The 18,482-nt window shown below is 40.5% G+C and overlaps 1 protein-coding gene across 2 annotated transcripts in view; it reads left to right on the forward strand.

The window, feature by feature from the left end:
* The window catches only part of LOC125968756 (high affinity choline transporter 1), an 18,571-nt gene extending 4,722 nt beyond the window's left edge, over window positions 1-13,849 (forward strand). Inside the window, exons 3-10 of one of the 2 annotated variants that reach the window (XM_049720138.1) lie at window positions 2,789-2,987; window positions 3,066-3,179; window positions 4,399-4,554; window positions 8,808-8,956; window positions 9,879-10,022; window positions 10,205-10,358; window positions 10,468-10,685; window positions 11,154-13,849. In XM_049720138.1, the coding sequence (XP_049576095.1) occupies window positions 2,804-2,987; window positions 3,066-3,179; window positions 4,399-4,554; window positions 8,808-8,956; window positions 9,879-10,022; window positions 10,205-10,358; window positions 10,468-10,685; window positions 11,154-11,684 (1,650 nt within the window). In that variant the 5' untranslated portion in view covers window positions 2,789-2,803 and the 3' untranslated portion in view covers window positions 11,685-13,849. Of the gene's footprint in view, window positions 1-2,788; window positions 2,988-3,065; window positions 3,180-4,398; window positions 4,555-6,430; window positions 6,457-8,196; window positions 8,244-8,807; window positions 8,957-9,878; window positions 10,023-10,204; window positions 10,359-10,467; window positions 10,686-11,153 lie in introns of those variants that run through there. The other variant, XM_049720139.2, reaches the window with a different exon arrangement.
* The last annotated feature ends 4,633 nt before the right edge of the window (window positions 13,850-18,482 follow it).

Consider the following 18,482-nt stretch of genomic DNA (forward strand, 5'->3'; position numbering starts at 1 on the left):
GTTTACTGTATGTCCAACTGCATAAGTGAAAAGAAAAAAAGTTGGCCCAAAGATGAGTAGGCCACTGTTTTTATATTTACACCAAATCAATCATATTTCCACTAGCTGACATTCAGAAAAAATATAGACCTTGGGATTTTACAAACATTAACAATGAATGTCTGAGGTGTTGTTGTTGTTTTTCTCTAGATGTGTGGTTTACAACGCACCATCATGGTAAAAAAAAAAAAAAAGGGGGAGAAAGAAACGATTGCCAATATCTCAGCCACCTGACAGCCAGGGTTCCTTGGCTTATAATTTTATTCAACAAACATACTCACCGAGACTAAATATTATGTAGAAACCATAAGAAGCTACATTTTCAAGTAAGACCTTGGCAAACAAATAGTGCCAGCTTTTGCAGCAACACATGCTAACACACTTTGACCTTGCCCTTCATGTCAATGAAACACTTGGAAACTATTTCCAATTGGTGGTTAAAGACAGTCCTGCATCCCAGTGTCAAACCAGATCCATTTTATTTGATTGATTTTATGCATGGATTATTACACTGACAAGGGGGCATGATTAATGTCCCAAATTCATACTTTCTTTTCCAGTTCATTGACCCCAGTTTTGGAGCTTGACTGTTGTCTCCAGCACATGTGGGTTCAAGATTAACTTGGCATGCTTTCAGACGTATTCACGATTGGCTCGAGGATACAAAAATTACAGTTATCCAACTTAAATTGAATCCAGACTTAAATGTCTATACACAAGCTAAAGATGCAGGAGTGTATGGGACGGAAAATGAAATGTAACTGAATCACTTTAGATAATTCAGGCAATACTTTTCTGTATTGTATTTTAAGAGGACTGTAACAAGTAAATCCAGTCTCACTGAGAAATGGCAGACGATACACAATCACAGTGTGTTAAAAGTGTGTAAGGGAGGAGATATAAGAGGAGCCCTCCTCCCCCAACTTCAAAATCAGTCCAGTCCCTATGAAGGAATCCAGAGTATTTTAAGCGGACTGTAACAAGTAAATCCAGTCTCACTGAGAAATGGCAGACGATAGACAATCATAAGAGTGTGTAAGGGGGGAGATATAAGAGGAGCCCCCCCTCCCCCAACTTCAAAATCAGTCCAGTCGCTATGAAGGAATCCAGACATCACCCCAATGTGAAATATCTTGCATACAGTCAAGTAGGAGACTCCCCAAAATAACCAGCCATCTACAAACAACTAAATGTGCACTTGTCTGAATTGAGAAAACCACTAATGCAAACATCATTTTCAATATTAAGATTCAACTTCTGAAAACTTTCAGGCAGTTACCACATGTTAGTAAACAAGACGCTCTACAACGTTTTCTCTATCAGGGTTGTTTCTTCTTCCATTTTAATTCCTCAACTAGTATAAATGAATTTGGGCAACTTAGACAACCTTTAATGTAGTAATGATTGATTCTGGTGTATTAGCTGTGCACACAGTGGCTGACAGAAGGATGATTGAGTCATCTAGACCTGCTGTGGGCTGTGTGTTTTAGAAGCAAGTGAAAAATGACAGCATCCTAAGGGAATTCTCCTTCCCCACCCCTACTGTATATATACACACTAGCACTGCTCTTGGACACGCCAGACATAAGTTGTTTTTACTGTGCTTTATGCAGTTGAGATTTAGAAGTGGCAACCATGTACAGTAAAAAAAAAAAAACTTGCACAACGCTGTTTCCACTGTGTACCTCTGTTGTCTGGATCTTAAAAATAATAATAATAATAATTGAGCTATAAAATCGTTTTCGTCTCCTTTTCCCTTATGAACATAGTGCACTGACTCCCTCTTTACAAAATAGACACACTTTGGCATCGAGTAGAATTCTCGCATCTCCCAAACCATCACTTTTCAAAGGGACCCCCCAAAAAAAAATCACAAAGCGCAAGCCATTTACATCACTTTAGATTGGGTAATCATTTTGTACGCATAACGCACCCATGTGAGGGGCTGACCAATATTACTATATACTATCAAATTAAACAAATGTTGGAGGTTTCCGCCCGACGTTTTGAATTCTGCAATGTGTGCTGTGATAAAAAGCCGCGCACTGCAGTGCACACACTTGTAGATCACATGAGCCATATAAGTGAGTTTTTGTTGACTTTGGCAACTTTCCCGGTCCTTCAGCCATTCCTTCTATACCTTCCACAAAATTACACACACAGACACGCGTACACGTATACATACACACATAGTACACATTCCTCTTGGCTTCTATTTTTTATTCCCTTGCCTTGACAAACATTTCCTTTCTACCCTGTACTCATTTGCAAGTTAATGTCCATACATTCTTTAGGCAGTTGTAATTTGACTCTGGTCTTACAATGCATTTTTTCTTGTACTGAACAGGGGCTCTGTCTTTTTTTTCTCCTGTGTCCTAAAGTAGAGATGTTTTAAAAAATACTTTGTTTTCCAAGGTACTCTGCTAGATCACTCAAGTTGTTTGTCCATCGTTTTGTGAAGTACGGTATTGTGAGACGACCTTTAACTCTCTTGTATTTCCAGCCCATTTTTAATCTTTCTGCTGTTGCATTTCCTCGTCCGCTCTTTCAAAGAAAACTATTCGATGTGAATTATTTCAAGGATGTGCTAAAATGTTATGTTAACCAGACCCCATAATTTCTCACCTATCACATTTTGTACCAGGCTAAGACAAATATTTAGAAATGTAATGTTGTTTGAGTGGACACGTGCAATTTGTCTTTGTTTTGTGTACGCGGCCGATATTTATACGTCTTTCCTGTTCAACAGAGGCAATAGTTAACCATGACTTTAAACGTGCCGGGTCTGGTGGTGATGGCAGCCTTCTACCTGCTGATCCTGGGAACAGGCATTTGGGCTTCCATGCGTTCCAGGAAGGAGGAGAAAAAATGCAAAGGAGATGGAATGGAGATCACACTACTTGCTGGACGGAATATTAACTTGCTCGTGGGCGTCTTCACTCTGACAGGTAATAAAAAGTTGCTGGTTTATCTGTGGGAAGACAACAAATGACAGATATTTAAAAAAATAAAAACTGTCTTTGCAGCCACGTGGGTAGGAGGAGGTTTTATCTTGGGTATAGCGGAAGCCACATACAATCCAACATTGGGAGCGGTGTGGGCTCTCATGCCAGTGCCTTATGTTGTCACATTTTTCTTGGGTGAGTAGAACTTGTTTATGCTGAAGTCACAAATTAAAAAGTTCTCTCCTTTGTGACAAATGTCTTCTTAGCTAGGCCCGATGATAAACGGCGCACTTGCACACAAGTGTAGAAGATTTGAAATTAATAGCAGCAAGCAGCAGGAAATGCCAGTAAAATTAGATGCTAAATGGAGTGCGTCCTTCTGTGCGTTATGCAACAATGCCTCCCCTATGTAAATGGAACTTATGCTGCACGTTTTTAAGAGAGGGAGGGGGGGTGATTTCTAAGCATTTCATAACATGTTGCAAGATGATAAAAATTCTCAGCAAATCAACACAAACAATCTCATATCGCGTTTTGAGGGAAAAAAACTAACGATGTTGTTGTTTTTTATTTATACTAATAAGTGCTGTTGAGTTCTGATAGAGCCTCAATTTTTCCACCATCGGCCATCTGACTGCACCAAACTATAAAAGTGTCGCTCTGTTTAAAAATAGGACCAGGAGAAATCAGTTTCGGGTGGTAATATGAGGCAACAGGTGCAAAGTGATGACTTGAACCAAAGAGACCTCTAATCGCTGAGAGATACACATGCACATAAACATTTGCAACAGGTGACGTGACCTGCTGGGACAATGTCACAATAGCTGACACAATGTGAACGTTATGTGAAATCGGGAAATAAGAGGTGCCATGTGCTGTTCTTGACCGCTATTGGCTACTTTGAACCTTCTGTGTTCAGCTGATAGTATTTTCTTATCTTGAAAAGGTCTCCAACCTTTTTGAAACCGAATGCTACTTCTTGGCCTCTGATTAGTGCAGAGGGCTGACACACATTTGAAACAACAAATCTTTTTGCTATGACTAATAACTGATATGAAGTTATGAGAAGACACTTGTCACGTTATCGACATAATTCGGAAATAGAAAAATACTGTGTCACTAATACATCTCTGTCAATGTATAGTGCAATCTTATTGCCTGTACAAGAAAATCACTGGTGAGTTATTTTGGGAACAGGCCCATGTCCTACTATGTGATCCTTGAGGCCTACCACGTGGGTGACCCCTGATCTAAAGAGAACACTTGTTTTCCTTAACATCCTCACGTACTGTCATCATTCTTCTGAACCCCCTCTTTGGCAATTTCTATTTTTGCGTTCCTCTGAGAAAATTCTAAGCTCTTTCTGTTGCACTAACAGCTTTATTTCGCACCAATGCTTTCCGTTCTATTCCAGGTGGCTTTTTCTTTGCAAAGCCCATGAGAGAGAACAAGTATGTGACAATGATGGATCCTTTCCAGAAGAAGTATGGGAACTTTATGAGCAATGCTCTGATCCTCCCTGCACTGATCGCTGATGTTCTGTGGGTGGCACGCACACTTGTCAGCCTGGGTGAGTTCCTTCATACTGTAGAAGTGCATGTGTGAAGTAATTATGTGGACATGTGCCGTGCAGGCATAAACAAATCCAAGCACACAACGAATAGTGCACTAGAAAAACAACAACTGGACCGAATGATTATTGTCAGTAGTATACATAGAACTACTGTGGTAAAATCCGTATTGAATTAGGTCATACCATTGATGTAGTGGGAGTCAAATGTCCATGATGGATCCCTGAGTGCTTATTCCTGCACTTGTTGAAACTATGCCCTCCAGACTAAATTATGAGAATTTACACATGTATGTTAACTTGTGAAGTCCTTCCACTGGTGGGTGGTGAGGGGCCGGGATCCCTCAGCTGACAGACGTACCCAAAATAAGTCAAGGACAGCTACTCAATTATAAGGGCATGGCTTTTGTACATGCTCTTGGAGTCTAATGAGAATGCTAAGACACCCAAATTCATAAACAACACAACACGCATGTTAACACTAATCTCATTATTTGGCAAAAGTTTGGGATCATTTAAAAAAGCCGATATTTATAAAAGAAAAGCACTTTTATAATGGAAGAACTTTGCACATTATCTTGGCAAATAATTTTGGCCAGGACTCTGATTAAATGCTACCCACAAAACACCGATGTGAATCCTTCCCAATAAAATTAGTAACAGGGAAAGCCATTTCAAAATGACAGTTATGTACAGCAACAACGGAACTAACTGAAGACTGATAATCGGATGTGATGGTCCGGACTGCTTTGTTACTGCTATTCTGCCAGCTGCTTTGTAGGTGGTGACCATATTTAAACATCACTGTCAAGTACAATACAAACCTGTGTATAATCCACACCCCCAAAATCAATCTTAAAACTTTTTTTTCTCTGTACCTATGTATAATATGTACTGTAGCCTTATTATAGCTGGTATCCGTAACTGTATGTTTTTTAATGCTCACATAACAGTCTCACTTTACGTTATATGACATGATGGTTTAAAGTTGTCTTCTTTTTCTCTGTTCGGATCAAATTCCTCCACTCGCACTTTTCCTGTTTTGAAGAAAACAGCAGGAGTGTGTGCGGAGACAGAAAACTGATTGCTTTGTTCTTGATTTTAACATTTAACAGTTGCACACAATTAAACTGTGTTCAACTAACATTTTATTTGATTTTTTTACAGTAGCAAGTTTGTGATGCAATGCCTGAAAAATGCTGCAACACGCTGTCGAAAACAACTTCAAAATGAAAGCGTACTTTGGCATTGATGTCCATGTATTTTGTTGGGTAAAGTTTATTTTGAAGTTGGCCTTCTTATCGTGTGATGAATAGCATGATTTTTGGTAGCCACCGGGCCTAGGTACTGTCTATGCACTGGTAAACGTCTAAACAAGGTGTCATATTAACGCCCGTGTATAATACCCTCATTTTGGGAATAATTTTTTGGGGGCGTGCCTATTATGCACAGGATTTTATGGTGTGTTGTCAAACATGAAATGACCCCAGGATGCATGGAAGGGTGCATAAATGTTTGACTATATTGCTCTAAATTGTCCAAGCTGATCCTTTATATTCATGAACTGATCAGTTATTTTTGTGAGTGATCCCAAACTTTTTAGGGTCAGCATTGGCAAATGCATTTTAGTACAACTTCAGTAGCGGTGCTAGGATTTTTGGGAAATATTACATTGTTTCTTTGAAACAATATTTTGCACTGTAATTCCTGCTGGCATTTCTGTATGCTTTACGTTGCTGTGTGTGTCTATGTGGGTGTGGATGTAAGTGCAATGATGTGCCGTGCAAATGTGCTTATGAGTGTGTATTTCATGTTTTTGCGTGTGTGTTTTAACGCTGTCTTCTTTTCCAGTGGTATTCTAAAAAGGGGGTTAATCATCGAGCAGCCTGTTGATTGTGAAAGGTGATCAATTATTCAAACCAGTTTGTTTGTATCATGAAAAACGTTTTTATTTGACTGATTGCTTCAATGCAAATGATATGCCTTTACATAGCTTCGTGTGTGTGTGTGTGTGTGTGTGTGTGTGTGTGTGTGTGTGTGTGTGTGTGTGTGTGTGTGTGTGTGTGTGTGTGTGTGTGTGTGTGTGTGTGTGTGTGTGTGTGTGTGTGTGTGTGTGTGTGTGTGTGTGTGTGTGTGTGTGTGCGTGTGCGTGTGTGTGTGCGTGCGCGCGTGTGTGTGCGTAATGTTTATACATGTAAAATCTGTGTTTGAGTCACCATGGAAGCGCTGTAAACTGTTCACTGACACTCCACAAAAGGAATGTTCTTGAGACATATTTCCAAAGTAATTAAACCAATTTCATCTCTGGGTAGACACCTCACTCCTCAATAAAACCTTCTGACATTTGGATGACCGCTATGAACAGAACAGAAGTTTGTCAGCAAAAAATTTAAAAACAAAATCACAACAAAAAAAGCACCAATGGGAGAGTAAATCAAAAAAATGTAGTTAGGCAAAATTGAACCATTTACACCAAGCATCATGCATCTCCTTATTGGGCAGCAGTTCAGTGTAAGGAAGAATTTTGCTTTTAAGAAAACATATGCTGTCAGTCGTCATCCAATATCTACAGCCACGGTCACATTTCCACAGGGAAGGAAATTGGTATCGGCCACGTTTAAAAGTGGTGTGTGTCCTTGTATGTGTGCGTGTTTCTTGCCCCACTTAGTGTGTCCCTGGGTCGGCAGAGGATCTAAAAACAACATGGGTGTATTTAAGCAACCCTTTTTCTCTGGCCTAACCTATGGAGCCAAAGGGCCCCCTGATTCTCATTCCACCATCTTTTTTTATCCTAAATTTAGCGCCACGCTAAAGGGCACAGCTCAACACACAAGGGGGATGCCACGAAAACTGTAAAGCATACCAACCAAGAATGCTTGACAATTCAGTCAATGTTACGCCGTGGCCAGCCTTGGCTTCGGTAATAAAAGGACTTGCGTGATGAGAACTTATCCAAAGAGATTGAGTTGACATGTGGCATCAGTATATAGCTTCACTTTCCTTCTTGAATATAAATTCAAGAGCTGACTACTACTGCCAGTAATACAAAATAATGCATCATGACATTCACTTCTATAAAATACAGACGGGCCTTTCCTTGAAGTGAAAAATATTCTTTCGGGAAGAAAAAGATTGTCTAAAAGGCATCTAAAAACAAACTATTGGACCTTTTGTTCCATCTTTTGGCATATGTCTTACCACCTAATACTTGGATTAAATCAAATAGCGACGTCATTGAGACGGGAAATATATATATTTTTTGAATAAATAGAGGTGGCTGTGGCGTTTTGGAGTTTCATTTTCTGCCACTCAACACATGTGAATGTGGAGTACAGAGTGACTTGCACTGACCCCACCTTGAACATTTTGGCATTTAAGCGCCGAGTGTGAACTGCAATCAAAGTTACGTAAAGGTTAGTTGGTAAGGGGTCCCGTAGGTACGTTAAGACTAGTATTACTAATGCATTAAATGGGAAGAGGGTAAACGACGTGGCAGTCAAATAAACATCATACACCAAGAAGTGAGAAATTGTTTTTTACAAAAGTGGGATGGGCACGGTAAGGCAGAGGGTGGTAAGTAGCGATAGATGGTGCAGATCTGACACTTCTCTGTTTAAGGACATTGTTGTGGTGTGGCTGCAGGCTGCGGCTGGGGGGACCCTGGCAAGGTGGGAGAAGAGACAGTAAAGGTAGTGACGTTTTGCTTGCCTTGTTTGAGTAACAAGATTTTCTTTTCTTGTTTTTAAATTCACTTATTGACATTTACTCATTCTTTACACATGCTGTTATTTCCTTACTTTCGTAAACTTTGTTTTTTGATTTTTTTTTTTTTTTTAATGATCAGTGTCTATTGAGGGTTATGGAGTCACAATCAATAGGCTGCTTCTGGTCTTCTGGTTCTGTTTTTAATATCATTGCTTTATGTCCACCTGTTGCAGTAGGATTTGTTTTTGAGATGTTTAATATAATGCTATGCTAGGCAATTGTAATATGTGATTGTTCTTTTCAGGATATGAATTAAATAAGACCAAATAAATATGTAATACATGGCTTGTCAAAAGTGGATGCATGTATATGTATGTCTGTATGTCTGTGAGAAGGAGAGAACAATTTAAAAGCAAAAGAGGGGTTTAGAACATTAATAATAATTTAATCCCATCACAAAAATATGTTGCATGTGTCTCCAGTGATGAATGTATGTTGCACCATGAACCTGCTTGCCTGGTGTTCATCACAATGCTGTTTTGTTCCAGGTGGAACTATGACTGTGATCCTTGACCTTTCTTACGGCTACTCCATTGTCATCTCTGCCGTCGTTGCCATTGCCTACACGCTCCTGGGAGGGCTTTACTCTGTAGCTTACACAGATGTGATCCAGCTCATTCTCATCTTTATCAGCCTGGTATGTAAATGCAGAGACGGCTCCAGGACTATTTTCTCTCCGGGGGTGAAACGGGGGCTGGACTGATAAATAGAAGGGGCTGCGACCTCCAAGCAACTTTTCTTTCGTTTGCAAATTGAAGTAAACAGAAAGAAATAGTGAGAGCTAAACAATGACCAAATATGCGGCGAGAAGCACCGCTGATGCATGCATTGGTATGGGAGGAGGCTTTTTTTCTTCCACAAGGAAATCAAGGGCAAGATCAGTTATTTCAGCAATTCTTTGCCATGACTTGCTCTTAATTGAGTCAAATCGCTTTCAAATGATATTAGGCATTAACCACGGGAGTATTACGGGAGTATTGACTTGACAGCAGAATATTTGTATTAAAAGAGTGACAGACTTTCCATTTGTATAAGGATCTTCAGTGAGGGACTATGTGGTACAGTAAATATGCCGACGTTTTGTGATAGCCTATTTTAACTGCTGTCTTTTAGAATGTAGCCATCTAGGAACAGCTGTCACAGTAGCGCTTAGCTGCTATTTACTGCTCGCCGTAGCAGTTCTGCACATGTGGCCCGCATTTTTAATTAGCCCAAATAACGTTTGAACTGAAAAAGGTTCTGGTTCGTAACTGGAGCTCATGGACCAGCCCCCCCGCAAGCTATATTTAGTTTCTTTCCTGGAAACTTGTGACCATTGCGAGCAGATGCGCGTGGTAAAGTTGTTACATTAAATTTGAACGCCTTTAGATTTTTCTAAAATAACTCCTGATTTGGGAAAGTTCAGCAGCCATATTTCTTTGACAGTTATAGTGAAACATACTGCAACGCCACTCATGGTATGGGCCTAGAGAAACTTGGTTTGGATTTCTAGTTTCCAGTCAGACTTCCTCCACTGAGTGCATAATGAAATCAGCTTAGCTTTGTGGTTGTGTACACAGTGGGTGTGCGTCCCTTTCCTGTTGACCAACCCTCACTCTGTGGACATCTCGCTGACGGCCTACAACCAGACCTTCCAGGCTCCCTGGGTTGGCACGGTGGACCTCGATCGAGCCGGCAAGTGGTTTGACGACTTCATGCTGCTGGTGAGTCAGGGATCGCTTTATAAAAATACACCGGACAGTAAAAATACATATCTCCTGCGACACGATCTACTGGATTTGAGATTTCTTGCCACAAAAGGATCTTGGAATTGATTTGATGCCAGCTGTTAATTTCCTTAGATGTGAAAAACGGTAAAATCTCGTGCTGGTCGTGTTTGTGACAGGCTCTCGGAGGTTTGGCCTACCAAGCGTTCTACCAGAGGATCCTGTCGGCCTCATCTTACACCCAGGCTCAAATGACCTGCTTTGCCTCTGCTGCCTTCTGCCTGGTGCTGGGTATCCCCTCTGTGCTGGTGGGAGCTGTGGCTGCATCGACTGGTACATTCAACTCTTAATTGGACTCATGGTGTAAAGACATTCAGGGCCTTTTGCTCTTTATAGTGCTTCCTCATTTTTGATCGACTCTCTTTATATAATCATTCGGTAGATTGGAACTCGACAATCTATGGACTGCCAACTCCATATGAGCGTGGCGAAGCAGGTTCCATCCTCCCCATCTCCCTGCAATACCTCACGCCCATGTACGTGTCTATCATTGGGATCGGAGCTGTAGCCGCCGCTGTCATGTCCTCCATGGACTCAGCCCTGCTGTCCTCTGCGTCACTATTCTCCTCCAATATCTACAAGAACATCATCCGGAAGCAGGTGCGTGTCAACAGCGTGTGCTCAGAGATAAAAATGGAATTACTTGTGGTTTTAGGTATTGGAACTGATTATCAGCTAGCCCTCTATGCAATTATGTGTACGTAGTGCATTTTGCTGCTTATCAACTGTTTTTGTCAACTTAGTTGGGCAGACTGCACTTAGTTGAAACACGTCATTGCTACATATTGTATGAGTAGCTTTAAAGAATGTTAGCAGTAATGACATACATTCAAATGGTCAGATCATTAGCAAGGTCTGCAGAAGCTGGATAACAATCCTGATAATTTATTCAGGAATCAGGTGTGTTGCAACAGGGAGACATAGAAAACTTGCAGGACACCCGCCCTCGAGGACCGAAATTGTCTGCCCGGGACAAACTATGTTGCTTTGTCATGGCCTCAAGACAACACTAGATGTTCCTTCATTCAAAAGCACGTTTTGAAATGCACTTTGTCTGTCTCTTCCCAGGCATCGGACCGCGAGATGCAGTGGGTGATCCGGATCTCGGTGGTGGTTGTCGGTCTGGCTGGCACTGGCCTCACCTTCTTGGACAGCAGTGTGCTGGTCTTCTGGCTGGTGGGCGTAGACATGTCCTACACCATCATGTTCCCTCAGCTGGTCTGCGTGCTCTTCTTCAAGGCGTCAAATGGTTACGGGGCCATTGTGGGCTTCCTTCTGGGAATCATCATGAGAATCCTGAGCGGCGAGCCCCTCGTCGGCCTGCCGCCCATCATCCGCTTCCCCAACTGCCGGCTGGATGCTGAAGGCAAGCTTACTCAGTTCTTCCCCTTTCGTACTGTGATCATGCTCGTCTCGCTGGTCACCATCATGGTAGTGTCTTGGCTGATGACATTGGCTTTCGACAACGATCTTTTGCCGGAAAAGTGGGATGTGTACAAGGTCAAACGCAAGCAAAGCAAGCCTGTAGAAGAGAGGCCCACCGAAGACAACGAAGAACTTGCCGTATCCAAGCAGCTACTGGACACCACCAGCTGCTGAAGGGCCATTAAGGCAAAGAAATGGGCCGTGACGGGAGGCAGACAAGCTTGTCTGCTCGACGGGGTTTGCCGATGGCCATTAAGCAGCTGAGGTTTAACAGTGTTAATGGAATCTGGACAGAATATGTGATTTTGTATCACATACTGAACAGCCTAAAATTGGAAACCCCTAGTACCCGTCTTTAATATCAGCTTCCTTCTACAATCAAACAGTACGAAATGTCAACTTAGCTTGTGTATGATAGTTACCCATTAACCAGTGTAGCATATAATGTTATTCATTAAAAACAACCAATTACTGAGCCTTGTTGTCAGCTAATCACACATCTCTGCAATGGACAGAAGGAGCACAGCCTTTAAAAATCATTTCCATTTGGAAAAGAAAGAAGTATGGAGTTTATAAATTGTTTTGTTTTGTGGATTTTTGTTATGTACAGATTTATAAAAATATATTTTATCACACTAGCAAAAGTATATTGTTTGTTTTTGGATGCAAATGTGGTCCCTTGACTAAAACGCGCATGCAACACTTTTTGGCGCTCTGCACAAATGTTCAGTCCAACTGGAGAAACTAGTTAGCAAGTCCCTTATAGCTGATGTGTTGCAATTCGACAGGCTTGTGCACATTGTTTTACTTGAAACATACAGTCCAAATTGTCACTTCAGAAACAACGGCAAAAGGCAATATTTTTTTAATTACTCCCATTCAGCACAGTTAAGTTGTGGTATTGACTACACTTGTATTTGCATCAATGCCCCGAACCAGTTCATGTATGTTTGCATGATTGCACATCTTGTGAGCAACTTATCAATGTTTCAATGTGTTGCATTGTAGCCATGCCCGTATAAAACAGAAAGGTACACTGATTTGAAAATAAACTCAACTGTCAACTGTTGTTTTTTAATCACGCACAATCAGTTATTGTATGTGAACATGCCCATAATGTGAATACAAACACCTCAAGCAGGACTGTCAACAGAGGCAAGCCAGTTAAAAACTTTCCATTGTATTCTTTTCGACAATGCTGTGACAATGAGGGGAACCCCCCCATCCCTCCAAGATTGTCCCACCCCAGCATGTCACAGCTACTGGTTGTGCAATGTAAGAAAATATTCCATTTTAAAGACTACACGCATATGTGATCAATGGAAACACTATTTAAAATAAATTCTGACATCTGTTATGTAACCTGTTCTGAGAGAATGTGCATTTTGTTTTGCTTTTAACTGATTAGCCTTCAGGCATTGTATTGTGAGCCTCCAAACATTTTCTTGTATAAGGCACAACCTAAACTAGCCTTCACGTAAATATCACTGGAAACTGCTTTGCCCCTCCGATTTGATTGATGCTGTTGAACGTGTGTATACGGACCATCTCGTTTAGTGGGCTCGAGCTCAACGCTTGTTTCTGAATGCCAATTAAAACAAATTGTCAGATGGTCAAAATCTGTTTTCCAAAGACTTGTGGAATCAAAGCAGAACTTATTGCATGCATCTTTTTGAATAAATGTGAGTTCTAAATGTATTATACTCTTGTACAGCTTAATCATAATTTGTACATTGACTCTTGTTATTTTTATATCAAAAGTGGATTGCCATGCGTTGTTAGTTTTAGAGGAACAACACAAACGTGTATTTGTATCTCAAGTGAACAAGGAGTAAAATTTACCCAGGATTTTGCTGAAAAAAAAAAAGAATGTAGACCTGTTATCACTTTGTTCAGATTGGCCTTTTGATTGGCCTGCACTATTCAGCCAGTGTGTCACGTCGGAATTGTTATCACAACGAACACTGCTACCCAAGCACTACATGCAACTTCAGATATTCAGACATTACAGATGGAAAACTGTGCCTTACTAGTGGAGTAGTTGCGTGGCATTTATTTGATACCTTTTGGGGTAGTCATATTTTATTTCCAATGTTTTTAATTCTCCAAAAGTTGCCCATTAACATCCTTGACTGGTTTTAGTTTTATAATTTAAAAAAAATGCTCCATTTTATTTCTCCCTCCTTGTCTGTATGTGGTTTTATACTATTATGCATGTATACTGAACCTTTGTGAAGGCTGTTCTCTCTTGCCGCTTGGCAAGGTCCTACTTTGTAATCGATTAATGTAAATCCCCATGGGGTGAGCTTCTGCGAGAATAAAAGCTGATCTAAAAATGACTACTGGTTACTATGTTTTCTTTGTCATGACTGCAAGGAAATATGTTGGGAACAGCAAAGGGGAAAATGTAAATTGGCTGAAAAATATTACTACTATATTGTAAATGGGAGAGCTCAATCATATGCATGAAGGTAAAAAATAAAACATTTTTAACTTCAAAACATTAGTGCATGGGTTTGATATCATTTCTCTTGGTCGTGTATACGAATTCAGTCAGCATAACATCTAAATGCTGTGTAACCATGTCGGCTTTAAACTCCAGGCTCCACTATTTGAACCAAGTCTTCAGACTTCACAGCCTTACTGGGTTTATATGTGTATCATAAGCTTTTTTTAAAAAAATAAAATAAATGTATCCAGTAGAACAGCAGAATTGCTGAAGTTCTGAATGGGCCGCAACTTTTTTCAATTCCCCAAATCACTTACCTCAGTATTGTCTTGGGTTGGTTGAATAAAATGTTGGTTCATCTAGTTGTTGGTTTTCGGCAATGATAATACAGCCCAAATGAATTGTTGTCTTTTGAAGACTACTCAATTTCATCCACATAACCATAAGAGTCAATGTTAGTGTTCCAAAGGGTAGCATATACAGGCTGAATAAAAGGGGGCCAAGAATTGACCCTTGAGTGACCTCAAGGGCTTCATATGTACCAACTGCCAGACAGTGCAGAGGTTAGAACATATTTTTTCTTGGTTGTTGTTTTAGTTCAGTATGGTTACTTACGATGACAATGACAATATTTGTATAGCTCCAAAATGTTTCTGGGCTCAAGTGTCAGCCACAAGTAAGGCGCGTGTTAGATGGAAGGAAGTAGAGATTAAATACTTGACTTGTTAAAACAAGCTGTGGTCTGTGAAACAACCACTAATCCCATTTTAAACACACTGTGGGATCATCGAAGACACCATAAACCCTCTGGTGCATTACTTTTCAACCAGCAATGATTTTTGCGACTGTTTATTATTTGACCTCTTGACTGAAAGCCCTTTTCCCCTCCCATAAAACAATTACTATACATAGTGAAAATCAAACTTCATTAAAAAAAAATAATAATAAAGACAGAGCTTACTCTCTGGTTGTAAATACTGAGTATGGGTTTTGAAGCCTGTTGCCAACTCATCGACTATTGCTATATTTAGTGTCTTTTCCATTCCCTCTAGGAAGTAACGCGACAGGCAACAAATCAAGCGACTATTTTTCTTGTGGTTTCCGGAGACTCTGAATCTCCGTGTACAGCAGGAGATGTCCGGGCCACCCCTGTGCGTCAAGATTACACGGACACAACTGGCAAATTGAACCATTGCTTTGGCAAAACAATTGACTTGACATTGGAAATTGGCTTGATTGTTTAATTTCACATTTGGTACACTCAAGTGGCAGGTACTCAACCAAATGATTACAATAAAAACAATCTCATGTTCCATTACAACTGTTGACACAGAGTACACATTCAGATATTCAGATGTAATGAACTTGAGTAACTTCTTGAGTGACATGGAGCTGTAAGATAGCAATCAGCAAATTCCCGTGGCTTCTATACATCATTTGATAAGACAGGCTGCTCCTTGTGCTCTTTAGTCTAGTCTTGTCAAACTAAGCTTTCCATCTGTTCTATGCTATCCAAAACATTGTCCAGAAGTAGATAAGTATAACACATATACAGAGAAGAGAGGGTAAAGAAAGCAAAAAAAAAGCTAAGAATAAACTCTGAAGTCTGAAGACAGCATAGGACAAGCTCAACAGCTGTTTTATTTTGCACCAACTTCAAGGAGGACCCTTGAGAGGAGAAAGAGAGCTCTTACTTTACTTTCATTCTATTTATAACAAGTGGATGCAATCAACAAACACCTCGAATAAAGAGAAGCAAGATTGAGTTTCACAGCATTTGCTGCTGGTGCTCGCCGTTGCCCAGCTTGTATTATTAGGCAAGCTCTGTGATGATCATTTCCCTGGAAAGGAACTATTTCACAGTATTAATATGTATATATAACTCATATAATATTGACATACATTTTCTATGTACAATTACAGACTTTAAAAAGAACATTTACTGCTAAGAACCAAATTATTCAAAACCTAGCTAAATTATGAGTTAGTCAGAGTCTTCAAATATTGTATTTTCTTGCAGGATCAATTACTATATACGTAGGCCAAAAAGCTAAATGCAAAGGGCACAGGACTTTGAGAGGCACTACAATTTTTTTTTTCTTTTTTTTTTTTTTTTTTTGAGGCAGCCGGGGAACTAAAACCTGGGCGAGAGGCCGTATATCAGGTGTCAAACTCAAGGCCCGGGGGCCACTACAATGCGGCCCGCGGCAAAAATGAGTTTGACACCCGACACACGACACCTATAGATTTACACACATTCACACTCGTGACGACACTTACCAACAGTTGAAGGTCTTCATTTAACCTGCTATACATGTTTTTGAATTGTTAGAGGAAGCTGGCATAACCCTTGCAAGTGTTCTCCCTGCACTTGCCCCACACAGGAAACGCCAGCCCCGATTTGAAGCCGGGGCCTCTCGAATGAAAGGCCGACGTGGTAATGACTGGTCTCTGTACTGTTCCTGTTTTGGATAGGGTATGAATTTTACACAAAAATGGTCCAGTAAAACTCATTAACGGTGTTGTCCATTGCCGTATCCTCTTCACCCACACTTGTTGAGTTTTTTGGCCTTATTCTTCTGCTGGTTAATGACTTGCCGTCTGAGACCGCTCAGCTGTAAAATTAGTTATTACGTTTGGTCACAAAACAATTACATAAATAGGTCAAAATCCACATATGTTCCCATCTCAATGGAAAAAGTTGCATGTCATCCCAGAAAGTATGGCAACATATGGATCATGTAACATGCACCTCTAACCTAAAACAGATGTCCGCAGATGAGTTGACTGCCGAGCTCAGCACCTGAAAGGCTGAGAATGTTTTTCACGTCTCTAATGACTTTGCCTAATTGCTTACTTGTGGCACTCCTTCATAGCTTTAGGTTGATAGTGTGTCGTAGCACATTTTAGGTTGAAGGTCCTTATGACCACAAGCGGCACTGAAAATTCATGTTTTTCATAGTCACGGTGGTGTTTCTCAGCTTCATTAATTCATAAATCCTATGACACATTTTCAAACTTTAGTTTTCCATTTTTATTGTTATCATTTGGTACACTTGGACAAGCCCTGCTGATGACCTCGTATTTATGCTCGCTAATCGTGCAGTTGATCTGACAAAAGCTGACACCCACCCATTCAGTCATTTGAGACCTGACATCTGAGTCATGCCAAGACCTTCTTGGAGAGGACACAACCCCACTCATGCCTTCTTTTCTACACTCACGTAGTCCTTTCAAACCCTTTTAGATCAATATTTATATTAATCTTCCAACCATTCATTCACTCTATGGTCACAGAAAAGAAACAATTGCCTGCATACAGAAAACCCTGATTATGGAGTAAGATGATTAAAAAATGATGACTGCGTAATGATTCTGTTAGGTAACCTTATGATCCTTACATCAGAACAATCTGATTAGACACTTACAGAATGATGAAATGTGTTGTTTCTGCAGTATTGTCTGTTTCTTAACATACTAATTTCTTCACTCCAGTTTATGGTGTGAAAGTCATATGAATAATGCATTTTAAGTTTTTCCACGTAGAATTATTGCCACTAATAAGAGAGAGACAACAATTTTTTTTTTTCAAAGTGTCAAAAAGACAGCAGTATGATAACATCACATTATCTATAATGTGAAGGTATACCCTTCAAAAACGTTCTAACTTGTCCTTTTTGGCAGTGAGTCTGTGCAACATTCTCTTCCTGTCAGCTTTGGCACAGCTCCACCGGCTCCGAGTATCGTATACAGAATTCTAGGAATGACCAGCATAAGGCTGTTTTCATTGGCCTAAAAGGTGACTTATGACTGTGTACTGTACTTTTTCTGCTGCCCGTTAATGCAAATCTGCCTTGACACACTTTGCTGTCTGTCTTGGCCAAATGATATCTCAATGCACCGCTTCTGTCTTTTGGTAAAGTGTCGTTAACATCTGTTTTTATCACTGATTCATATGATATGCTTAATATCTGCTCTATCTTTGGACCTTTGCTGACAAAAGTTGTCTGTAAACGCTTTGGAACCATCCAGTGGATGTCAGATCAGTTACTGCAATGAAACATTGTATGGGAATAACAGGAGATAAAATAGAGATGGCTGGAGAAATGCCAGTTTGCTGTATGGGGACTGTCGAAGTGCTCCCGAGCAAGGTACGGGACTGTTTAACAACCCGAGACATCATTCATTCCTGGCCCCTGACATCGCATCCAATTGCCAGTCTGTGCATAGCTTCAATATACTGTAACAGTGTCAAATTGAAGTTGCCCTTGAGAGGACTAATCAACGGTCGATGTTATTCCTCCACGTGTAGATAGACAAGGAGACTGCCACTGGTTTGTGATAGTACATGCACACTCCCAGAGCTGCTTTGTCTAGTACTTTTCCACTCACCGAGCCACGCGTTTGCATGTGAGTGCGAGTATGCATGAGCAGAGGGTGAAGTTGGGGGCGACCCAGCCACTGCAAGAAGAACAAAAACAGTTAAACTTGATATACGTTGAAAAGGAAACCAATACCAAATA

The sequence above is a fragment of the Syngnathus scovelli genome, chromosome 5 (genome assembly GCF_024217435.2).
Source record: "Syngnathus scovelli strain Florida chromosome 5, RoL_Ssco_1.2, whole genome shotgun sequence".
NCBI classification, from domain to species: domain Eukaryota; kingdom Metazoa; phylum Chordata; class Actinopteri; order Syngnathiformes; family Syngnathidae; genus Syngnathus; species Syngnathus scovelli.